General features: G+C 41.6%; 1 protein-coding gene across 2 annotated transcripts; it reads right to left on the reverse strand.

Moving 5' to 3' along the window:
• Positions 1 to 1,406: 1,406 nt before the first annotated feature.
• dnajb5 (DnaJ heat shock protein family (Hsp40) member B5) lies at positions 1,407 to 12,022 on the reverse strand. Of its 2 annotated transcripts, XM_067519841.1 has the most exons (5): positions 11,723 to 12,022; positions 11,162 to 11,312; positions 10,172 to 10,449; positions 8,755 to 9,392; positions 1,407 to 4,836 (listed from the first exon to the last, which is right to left on the reverse strand). In XM_067519841.1, exons 3-5 carry the CDS (start codon positions 10,380 to 10,382, stop codon positions 4,603 to 4,605), a joined length of 1,083 nt encoding a protein of 360 aa, XP_067375942.1. In that variant the 5' UTR covers positions 10,383 to 10,449; positions 11,162 to 11,312; positions 11,723 to 12,022; the 3' UTR covers positions 1,407 to 4,602. The 2 variants fall into 2 exon arrangements, with proteins under 2 accessions (XP_067375942.1, XP_067375943.1); XM_067519842.1 differs by lacking the exon at positions 11,162 to 11,312.
• Positions 12,023 to 12,605: the final 583 nt, after the last annotated feature.

Genomic DNA, 12,605 nt, shown 5'->3' on the forward strand with positions numbered 1-12,605 from the left:
ATCCGATGCAGTTCTGGTAATGGCCACATGGTGTCACTCGTACTCATGGGGAGAAATAACGACTGGAAAATCTTAATTTTAGGCATTATCTTGACAAATGCAGAAGCTTCAGTAATATACATAACAGAATAATTCAGTGTCACCAATTAACGTGTTTGTGGGAAGAACCTGCAGTTCCCAGAAGAAACCACAAATGCTATAACCATAATTTATAAAATTGGTTTCTGCAGCATATGTAACAACCATTCAAAACTTTAGTGTGTTTTTTTTTATTTTTATTTTTTTTACTGTGTACCCATCAAACATGGGGGTGAGGGTGATTTCACACTCCTGCAGGAGAAAATATAGCTGGCTAAAATGAACTTTATAAGCATAACGATTTACAATAAGTCTCAAAGCAGAATGGGCATATCTGAGATTAAAGCACCTTTAAAATATGTCATTGAGTCTATAAAGCATTTATGTGTATATACTATATAAGCACAGCTGAATTTGCTGTGTGCAGGGGAAGGAAGTCATAAAATGTCACAAGTGACTCACCTCAATTATTGGGATGATTATGACCATCATGTCATCTGAAAAGAAACAGTTAAAACACCTGCACCAGCAAGGACAACAGATTTAAGAAGAAAAGTAAAAGTGTCCTCAGCAGGTGTCAGAACAATAGGTCCCAGGCAATGATCTTCCAGCTGACTTCCTCAGTAGAGCCCCTCACTGCTGGACGACTGGGTCACACAAACTGACCCGAGCCAGAGTACCAATTGTACTGAGCTCAAAAAAAAAAAAACATCAATTTGGTTAAACTCGTAATACCCTGAGACAAAAACAAGATGGCATTGCACCAGTGTTTTCAAGCTTGTTTTTGAGTTATTTTTGATTAGTAAAACTAATTTCTTCAAATCATGCTCATTTTCCTCAGACTTTCACTGCAAATATGTAACTTCACAACCATCTTCACAGACTTCTACATTCGAAAACACACAAATCACACGAAAGCCAATAAAGACACAAACATAAAAATAGCAATTACACATTGATGAGATCAGTTTATAACACTACCATAAAAACCTGTTATTGCAAGTATACTGAGTATTTGATTTTAGTTAAATGCGGAAAAATCCATAATCTGTCAATTAACTATTTAATGGCACCTTAAATGTCACTGCAGCAAGACCAAAGTAATAAATAACAATAAGCCTAACAAACATAGCCTAACAAAAGGTCAGTTTAAACCTCAACCCCAGGCCCACAACCAGAAACAGCTGATACTGCTTTATGACATTAGTCACAGTGTGGTGTTCATCTCAGAGTGCTCCCATGATTCACTAACAGTTTGTGGTGTACACATACAAACTTTGTTCAATCACTGTAGTTGCTACATGATCTGATCTGCAGCTGGTAATAATGCAGATCACTGGTCTGAGTGTGTCCTGACCCTGAGCTACACTGAATTATTCTAGTAAATGGAGCAGGGTTCAAAGTCTATCCATAACTCAAACTGATGTAAATAATCCCAACTCCACCTTCTCACCGAACTCATCTTAACAATGTTATTTACCTAACTGCCATATAGGACTTTTCAGCCCATTTTACTGCACCTTAGTATCCTATTGTGATGCGTTGCAGGATGTTTACACAGAACATGAGAAATATATACATCATCATCATTTCCAGTGGGTTTATATAAAGTAGGTTTAATCACAGTTATTTAAATTAATGATATGAAAAATAATCATATTTGAAAGTAATTGAGGGAACAGGCTGTCGTCAGATTTAAGAACCTTCAATAATCCTATTATCTTTTTTCCCAAAGTTATCGATTTGTTATAAAATTGAATAAAATTACCTTCTATAACAGTGTGCTTTCAGGACTACACCTACTTGAAACATTCGTGTCACTTATTGATTGTGCTTATGTAAGTGCAGTTAAATATTGTGTGTTTGTGTTTTCTTCCTGTAGCATGCACTGAGGCCACTGATTAATAGATTATATATCTCATTTTGTGTGTTATTGTGTTGTAATTGTTATTTTGCTCCACAATTTGAACCACAGTGTTTCAATTTTTCCACACTTTGATCACATTTCAATCACAATCCTTTGGTCATAGGATCTACCTTGTTTTTAAAATGTTGCTTTTGTTGTATATTGTCTTATGCAAATGTATATCTAACTCTTTATCAAAAATACACATTATAACTACATCAACACATCATAATGATGCTCAACAACACAACTGTCCCCATTTAAAACGGTTTGTCCACCAATAAATAAAGTAATTTCCTGACTCCTTTGATTCCTGTGCCGTCCTCTGCCAGGGCATTGAACCCACTGCTTCTGCTGTGAGTTCCTTATTTGTAAGTCCCTTTGGTCATTCAGGTTTGGTTGTATAAAGGTGTAAAATGGACTTTGTGATTTGGTTGGAAACATTTTGCTACTCATCCAAGCAGCTTCAGACTGAAGAAGGAAAAAATCCAGTTGACGTCTCTCAATCTTTCATGAATGAGGGTGCACAAGACAATCGTTCAGTAAAACCTTCAAGGATTGCTGTGGTTCAGGACACATGCTCCTGCATGTGTGTGTCCTCTGTTTAAAAAAACTCTGTGAAATGAAAAAATTGCAATCAAAACTGGGTTTTATTAAATCATTTTGGAGCACATTAGAACATGGTAACTAACTTTTGTTTACAGAAGTTGAAAACTCGATACTTCACTGAATAGTCAAAATGCTGCTGACATGCATGGATTTCTAACATGGTTTTGGTCACGGTTTCAGAATTATTACACCCCAGTAAACATCCAACCAAAAATATGAATATGAAGAAAAAAAAAAAAGAATAGTTCAATAATTGTCCAGGATGATTTGGTCAAATGTTAACATATTGCTTTGGGGGAGACTTTAAGGCTCACAATGATGTTTTAAAGATCTCTGATGGTTCTTAGAAGAGACGCTCAAATGACAAAAGACTTTTAACTTCACACATTTGGTTTATTTGTTACCAGTTGAAAAGATCATAAATATTGTCAAATGCACATAAGCAGTGACAGTGAGTCTTTCAGCAGCATGTGCCTTCTGCTTGCAGCCACAGTCCAGCGTCCTCTAAGACGCTACAAGGCAGGACACTCACACACTCAGACAAGTCATTCAAGTCTCCCCAATCATTTGATTGATTGTTTTGTTGGTATCTTTTATGCCATAAAAAGTGCATTTATCAATATGTTGCAGTCAAACTTACCCATACACATGATTTGACCTACTGCATTAAACATATTTATACATACAATTTATCATTGTAAACTACAGTAGGAAGAGCTGAAAAGCCCCAACAACACCTGTCTCCTACACAGGTTTTCTACTTGGGGAAAAAAAATGACATAACTTTGATGTATAGATGCTAAAAACCAAATCAAAAACTGAGGACTTCAAACTAAAACGTAGACACCAATGTGGTTTATTTTGGCACTGCTCACAGTAGCACCGATAAATGGCCTTCAAATAGCACAAGAGAAAGCAGAATATACACAACGAAGCTGGGTTTTTCAGAGGAATCTCACATATTTACTGTATATAATTTACCAGCCTCTGGGAAATCCAACCTGTACTTGTACGGCACTTTAGAGGGATATATTGGCAAAATTCATCAGTCTTGTTTCTCCCTAAAACATGTCCTTACATACAGTACCACATGTTTACTGCTTTAACATTGCTTACTGAAAGTTTTCCCTCAGGTCACCGGCTCCCAGTGATAATGCCTAACACAGCATAGGGCATCGTCTGGTCAATGGCTGGTTGTTTAAATTACAGTGTCACCTGTGTGTGTGTGTGTGTGTTTGTGTGTTTGTGTGTTCACATATGTGGTATGACACCGGGCTAAGGCACCTAAATGTTACTCAGATACCGAGCCAGGCTATTCAACTCAGAGCAGCCACACAGCTCAGAATGGAAAGCACCCATATTATGTGTAGATTGTCACTCCCACATTTTCCAGTGCAGCTGATATTCGCTAGTTTTATCTGGAGTAATGGAGAACTTAAAGTGCACTGTGACACAGGTTACAACTGATGTTAGGGGAGACAGATCGTACTAAACAGTAAACACCCTACAGATTTTAAGCACAATGCACTAAACACACTAAAGCTGCTGGTACAGTCAAAGTAAAAATAAATAACACTATTTTCTTTTCCTTTGGAAAAGAAAATCCTGGAAAAAATGTTTTTTTTTTTAAAAAAAAACACTTCATCCTATCACAAAAAGACGAGGATCAGAGTTAGACGGCATATAAAACCACTGATAAATCTGTAAAAAACAGACTTAAGAAAAGAAGTTCTGGTAAAAGCTGTGATTTTGCCATCCTCAGCACTGCTTGGGGGCTTGTGTGTGTGTGGTACGGCCAAAGGACATCCTGATGCTGCCACTTTGTGCAGGCATTCTTCCATCATCCTATGAACCACAGTCTGTTTAATGCTTTGTGTCTTTACACAAGACATGGGAAGGTTAACTATAATAAGGATCAAAATCTATGTGAAGGGTGGATGAAGTAGTGTTTTTCTGTGTTTAAACTGGAGTGTGTGGAGGCCGAGGGTGGTGAGGGGAGGTGAGTCTTCCTATGTCTGTGGGAGGTGTTGTCTGATAATTTCCCTGGATTGAGGGGGGATCCTGTCAGGAAAACACACTGAAAACTCCACAATGAGGTCACCTCGCTGCGATGGGTTCTTGGGGAAAGGCAGACCTTCGCCCCTGAGTCGTTTCGCCATCCCTGGCTTGATGATTTCATGACAGGGGAGAGAGATGACCCGATTTTCCAGTGTGGGAATGCTAACAGTGCAGCCACATAATGCCTGAAGAGGAAAGAAACAGGACGTTGAAAAGGTTAATATCTTTAGAAGGACTGAAATGCCAAAGCCATGAATATCCCAGTGACTTCATGTTTCCATGAACTAAAAACTTTAGTTTATCTTTCCTTAGTGCGTCATCTTAACAAGTCAAACTTCCTCGTGTTTTCTTTGTGTGTGTGTTTGTGTGTCTCAGAGAGAGAAAATTGGCTTTATTGATAAATCGTTTTAGTTTCCACTACAACACTGTGGGGTGTATAGTACAGTATTTGGAACAGGACCATGATTAAAACTTGTCCTAATGGTGGAAAAGTTTTTGCCTTTGTGTGTGTGTGTGTGTGTGTGTGTGTGTGTGTGTGTTTGTGTCTGTGTGGAGGGGCTACACATTACACATTGCACTAATTTTAGCAACAGTGTCATAGCCGGGGCTAATGAAGTGCGGCAGGAATCGGCTGAGCTCGTAAATAGTTGGAGGGCTTGTCAGATGGGCTGGCAGGATGAAGCTAGAGAACACACAAACACCCCCAACACACACACACACAAACTAAGTCTCACCTCCTTATCACAGTGCCTAATGAATCCAGTCAGAGTACAGAGAGCGCTAAACTAAACACGTAGACCTTTGGTTATCACGACTTCACAGGCTTTCAGTGAGCATCACTCACCAGACTTGTGCTAAACAAAAAGAACTATTTAAATATACAACTCTGTGAATGAACAGCCTGGTAAATAATAAACTTAGCTTATATATAATGCTGGTTGAAACAACTGTTACAAAATACTACAGAAAAAAAGTGAATAATTTCTGTGAAGCTGTGGTGATAAATAGATGCCATTATAACCTGCAGTACAATTCTCCAGGACTGGAAGGGTTAAAGCCAAGACAGTATGACAAACAGAAAAAAGCCAAGACAGAAAAAAAAAAGATAATTCGGAAAGGGAAGAATAAAGACAGTAATAAAGTAATAAATTACTTTGAAATTCATCTAACAGCTGTTGAGACATTTCATCCAATGAAAGACAAAGAATGACAAATGTGAAACTGACGAAGTGGCACTAGATAAGATGTTTGATGATTATCACAACCATTGTATCATCTGGAAACCAAAACGTGTCCTTCTCCTTTCAACATTGATCTGTACATAATTAGATGGCAATTTATCAATTGGTTCTGGGGATTTTTTGGGTCTGGACTAACGTGATCGGCCTATGACTAACATGAACTCTATATCAGCACTATAAATCAATTATTTAATTAACAGACAGTCTTAAAAATGCTACTGTTAAGAAGTAACTGTGAGTAAAGAAGTTCAATGGCACATACTAAATCAAATGACTTTAAAAGAGGCCGAGTAAAATGGAATATGCTATTCAAGGGCGATTTCTTGGTGAGAATGGGTCTCAGATCAAATTCATTCCATTATAATTACATAAGATTGTGATTTTGTCTGCATTGGTACACGCTTAACTTCTAAGATCCAAGACTGTTAGAGGATTCTCTTGTATCGTCTGGTGGACATGCAGACAGCCAAGCAGAGCAGCTGCTTCAATGGACGGATCAAGTGTTTAAGGCATGACATCAGCCTCCTTTAACCCGTGACACACGTTACATGACTGTGATGGAGACTAGTAGCTCATCTGCCTATAATGTTCATTCACTGCAACAGGTCTTACACACAGAGACGGGTTGCCATGACACTCGATACACACCGCCAGCTGATCTGAGGGCCCATTGATTGCATAAGCTTCCGCTCAGACACTGACACAAACAAACACACCCATACACTGTAATTTTGCTCTATTTGTAAGAATGCTCTGCACACTCACTTTGATTCGCTGCCACCATTTAAAGCGTATGCTTTACCAGAACAGCTGCTTTATTTATCTACGTTTTTTTTTGCTGTTCTGAGCAGGTACAATTGTCCTCATTAGACTGTTGATGGTCACTTTCCTCCATACCCTCGCTACATTGCCTGTCCTGAACACCCCAATGGCTGTGTTTGCCAAACTAACAGGATTAAAACACACTCACATATGCTGCCTTTATTTCAGAGATTTATTATCTTGGATCAACATGGATAAACAGTATATTTCTTAATGACAATAGGGACAGAAAGAATTCTCACTTAGAAGCCAACAGCTACAGTCAGCACCTACTTACATGGGTTTCGAGTGTGGGCTTCGCTCCTCAGCTGAGTGCAGTGGTGACAGGAGCTAGAAATCCACTGTCACAGATGACAGCGGCCCACAGCAGAGGCATCATTAAGCCACCCTATAGATCCAGGTATAGGTCGATTTCAGGTAAATCAGTGTGTTAAAATCACACTAAGCTATCTAACTGCTTATGACTGCTGTGTGGCTTTGAGCTGCCTCTAGCTGAGTCTCCCGAGAGTTTACAGCGTGGTCAAATGTGCTCAGCAGCAGTAAACTAAGCGGCTTCATCAGGGGAGGCTTCAGGCTGAAAACAAAACTGACTAACCGGGTAGCAGGGGAATTATACAGCAGATAGAGATTTGACCAAATAGAAGTCCGAGAACGTTATTTCCAAATATTATTATTAGTAATTATTAGCCTTCGACTTCTGTTTTTGTACTTGAATGGGGACAGTTTTTTGCTAACGGAAACAAATTCTTGGGTAGGTTCTAATATCGACTGCTCTACTGTGTAACATTTGTAATATCATACAGAGTGCGGTAGGTTGCATGTTGTGCAACATGTAGCTGTTCCTGTGCTTTCACTGCAGCATTTTGCAGCCTCAGAGGAGAAGAGCAGAGTGGAGCAGTGCAATATGAGCTCTTATTTGCTTTGGATACTGAAATCCTCTGACCCACATCCCTACTATTCCCCACATACCCCCCCACCCCCACCACATCTCCCCTAATTCAGCTTTAGCCTCATCATTTTTAAGTCTCTTATGAGGCTGCTGTAAGAGCAAAAGCTTTAAGCTGTGAGAGGTCTGCGAACCTAATAACTGTCCAGGTTTGGTGAAGTACCATCTCCTGCTTAATGTGAGTCAACAAACTCTAATGTGCTCTCATTAACTAGTCTGTCTTCATGTTTGTGCTGATTATAGGAACCATTCTTTGCCACTTTTGTGGCGTTTTATGTGATGCGATGCTGCTTTTAGAGGAAACTGTTCAAAATTGGCTTGGTTTGAGTGGAGTCCAACAAACTCCCCTGACATCTCCAACACTTTGAGAACACCTGCCTCTAAGCCGACCACATGGAGAACAGGCCGCTAAGTGGCAATGCTATGAGAAACATTGAAGCTTGTGCAATTCACAAACGGCCGTGCTGCACCCACTGCCCTCATAGGAGCAGCTAATTAAATGTCCTGCCAGTCACAATAATAAGACACTGTACTGTCCTCATTGCCACACTACAATCCATCTTTAACCAAGTGTGATTGCAAATATGCTTGAAGATACAAGAGTGTATACACTTGTATGCATGTCTATGTCTGTGTGTAGCTTTATATATTTATACAGCAGGACAAGTGAGGATGGTGGCTCTATGGCCATCACACATGGACACCACATTCCTGCTGCTTTTCTCACACCGCAGTGAAAACAATTCTGCTTTCACTGATCTTTGCACACACACACACACAAACACACACAGCATACCCTGGACATTATCTTAATCTAAGATCCCCAACCTAATCTACTGTTTTTCAAGGTTGGATCATCAGGAATCATATCAAGAAAAGCAGTGGATAAAATACTCATCCAAAATGCTGCAGCTCATTGAAGGCATTACATTTCTGTGTGGTTTGCTTTACTGGGAATCACACTCAACCCAATTTAAAAACCATTATTTACTCATCTACATGCAGAAGCGTGAAAAAAAGAGGCTTGAAGAGAGACAGACAAGCAGATAGCAAGGCAGAAGAATTAGAGGTTGGTGGAAAGTTGGCAGACGCACCTCTTTTAGACTGATCTTGCAATTATAAATTATATTGGAACCATCTCTCTTAAAGTGGGAGTGCCCTTTGTCTTTTAGTACGAAGGCTATGTCAGCAGGAATGTTCTCAGGAGTCTCATCCCCCTCCTTTGGAAAGGTGATCTTGGTCCCCTCCTTCCAGCCCTTCTTGATGACGATGTTAAGGATCTTGTCCTCAGTCCTCATGCTTCGTCCATCTGGGTTCAGCCTGCGGCGGGTGATCTTCATGCGCTTTGTGCAGCCATGGAAGATCTCTTCCAGCGAGACCTTCAGCTCATGGACCACTGGAGGATCCTGCTGCTTTCGACCAGTTCCCAGGCGCTCTGACGGTACCCCCCTCCTCCTGCGGCCCTCCCCAGGGAAGCCAAACTGTCTTCCAAAATGAGCAAAGGGGTCATCATCATCCATGTCCATGTCCTGCTCTGCGTCGTTGCTGTGCTCGTTGTGGAACGAGAAACCATTTGAGCGGCCGTGGCTGCGGTTGGAGCTGAAAAACATGTCGAAAGGGTTGGAGCCTCCAAAAAAGGAGGCGAATGTGGCATGGGGGTCTCCGTGGAAGGTGTAGTGGTACGTTGAGCTGCCAGGAGCACCCGAAGAGCTGCTGCCTCCTGTCTTCAAACCTGAGAGAGAGAAAAGAGAGAGAGGAGAACTTGAGACCAAAAAAGCACACGCTCAAAGTCAAACACCCACCAACTGAAAACACACATTAGTATAAACTCAGATACCAAATGCAGGATCTTGTGTGGGTAACAGTAGAGAGAGTAGAAATCCGACAGCATCGCTGATATTCGAACAGTGCTGGTGGTGGAAGACCTCATAAAATACCAGGTCACTCCTGCCAACACACTCACACAACCGCGCACAGACACACATACTGTACCTTTATTGGAGACACATACACAAAACACCCACACATGCAAACTACAGCAGTCACTGCTATTCATATCTCAAGCATGTAATGATCTCAAGCCATCTGTCTGTCAGCTAACACACACACACACACACACACACACACACACACACACACACACACACACACACACACAGAGTTCTGCACTAACAGCTGAGGTGGACTGTTAGGTATGAGCTGGTATTAGCTAAGTGTTGTTGATATTAAAGGTAACAATAGACACGTGCTCCTACACATAAACACAAACATAAAAACAAGGAAGAGACACTGAATTGTTAATTAAGTGACTGAAGCCCACTAACGTCCTCCGCTGTGATATTAGATGCTAAGTCTGTTCCTAAGCTATTTCAATAACAACTTAATCCATCATAACGCCTGTTTAACAAAGCATTGAGGGCTGCACTCTCTGACCACTTTCACTCAGTGATCCCAGACAGGCTCAGTCAGACAGACAGAAAAATCAACCCCAGACACACTCCCCCTCCTCACCTTCCTCTCCAAGCTGATCATAGACGACCCTCTTCTTGGGGTCACTCAGGACCTCGTAGGCCTCAGCGATCTCCTTGAACTTCTCCTCAGCGTTGGCGTCCTTATTCTTGTCAGGGTGAAAGCGCAGTGCCATGCGCCGGTAAGCTTTCTTGATCTCCTCCTCATTGGAGCCCTTGGGGATGCCGAGGGTCTTGTAGTAGTCCTTCCCCATAGTTGCACACACGCATATACTCTAAGGAGTGGGTCCCCCCTTGTCCGTTCGGGCTGTGGCCAGTCAGCTGTGGTGAGACACATGCAACTGTTAGGGTCTTATAATTGCTCCTCTGAGATGAAGGCCGACCCGAGTAAGAGACTATATACGTGCTGGCAAAGGAGCAGTGGACACTTAAGTGCTCCCCCTCAGGGGTTTACGGCGAGGTGGATTTAGTGATTGAGAACACAGAGTGCTGGTTTCACTAACTGTTGCTATGGGGATGTGGCTGCTGTGCTGATGTAAAACCGGGCAGAGTGCAGAGGAATCCCCTTCCTCTGTTTTATTGAAGAGCTTGAGCTGCTAGGTATGGACAACACTAAAAGCAATCCATGTAAGTTCAGTCTAAATTTTGATATTTTGCTGATCATATCGATGATCTGCTGTGCTGTGCTGACCAACTGGAGGGAAACACACAAGCCGTCAGACAGCAGAAAGCCCTTCACTGAGACACTGCAGTGTCTGCCTCCATTTGGCCGAAACAGTGAAGACAAAGCCTGATTCTGTATTTGTTCATATGCTCTATAGACAAAGACATACACTGGTTGCCCCCCAAGCCTCCCATTTCACCAACAAATTTATACCATCATTTACACCAGCCAGGTTGTGCCGAAGACATTTTCCACACTAGTCCATATAATTGATTAGTGACAGAAATTACAACACACCGGGGCAATGCGGATAATATAAGGCAGAAAGGACAGCACAAGTGATTAATGATCAAATCATGAAAATCCTACCAGGACGCTCAGCAGTTAACGGAGAAGAACACCGACACAGTCCAGCTTATGCCCATCTCTTTCTCTCCCTCAGCCCTTATTATCTGCCCGCCGCCCCGGCACTGCTGGGTCCTTGCAAAGTGACGTCAAGACGCCGGGAGAATCACAGGCTCTGAAATAACCGGTGACCAAACACTGAGGCGTATCTGACGTTTCAGTGGAAAGCCTCGGACAACTGCCCGTACTGCAAGATTGCCTACTATTTAACTATTTATACATCGTTTCCAATTCCGTGAGAGCAAATATGAATGGAGTGAACGTGATTCGGAGAGAGCTCAAAAAAGTTATTCTGGTTTAAATAGCGATTTTTCAAACAGAACCATGAATTCAATTGATAGGATACAAAGTATTCCCTAATGATTGTTGGTATATTTGCAAACAATATATTTGCAAAAATTGCCGTTCGTGATCACGATCTTCCCTGGTCCGAGCTCTGCGGTGAAAAATCTGCATCAATTTTTTTCTTATTTAATGTTTTTTTTTTTTTGCTTGAAAATGCACAGAAGGACTGGTTTTCCTTACCGAGCCTCCTGCTTAGCCTGGTTGTCCGATCTTGGTCCTGTCACTGCTTAAAATTCCGTTTGCAGTCGGGAGAGCAAACCCAGCCCTCTCCGAGAGCCAGGAGCCAGCGGGACTCTTTGTTTGTCTGTTTGCACTCAGGCTGAGTTTCGTGGAGGATTAAGTTTGGCTGAGGAGTTTGACTTAAATGACCGGTGGCGCTGGTTTAACGCTCTCCCCCTGAAAAGATTTGAGAAGGCATGTCAGAGCTGTGAAGTGCACGGTGCAGGGAAAGAGAGTCATATTTGGAGATGGAGAGAGGGGGGGGGGTCCCAATGGCTGGCAGAGGAACCATCACCTGATAGACCGGTGTGCGTGAGTGCGTGCTCGTGTGGTCGTGCCTGTGTTGGTGTTTGTATAAACGCAGCTGAGTCATGTGGTGACTACAAACACACACACATTCATGTTTTTGAAGCCTTAGGATTTATGCTGTCCTACCTTCCCAGAAAAAAAACCAAATCAACTCTAAACTTTTTTTGTAGTGAAGTCTTATAAAACAGCCTATCTATCTCTTGAATTTAAAATTAACCCCGTAATTAAGCCATGTTCCTATCCGCAAATCGTTTAACATTTCTCTCAAAATAACCCAACCACAAACCTTGGCCCATTGCCAGACACACACACAAACACACACACAAAACACTTTAGGGCCTTTATATTTGGCAGTAAAGTATGATCCCACCTTTCTCTGAGCTTATGGTACCATTTTAAAGAAATGTCTGAAGATTTACGAACGTACCCTAACCACTGTAACACTAAGATCTTTCCCAGACTCATGATTTTAACAATTCAGAGAAAAGAACATCCTGATCATCCTGAAGGCCAAACATTCTTCCCTGATTTATCA

This window comes from Channa argus, chromosome 11 (assembly GCF_033026475.1).
Source record: "Channa argus isolate prfri chromosome 11, Channa argus male v1.0, whole genome shotgun sequence".
Classification (NCBI taxonomy): domain Eukaryota; kingdom Metazoa; phylum Chordata; class Actinopteri; order Anabantiformes; family Channidae; genus Channa; species Channa argus.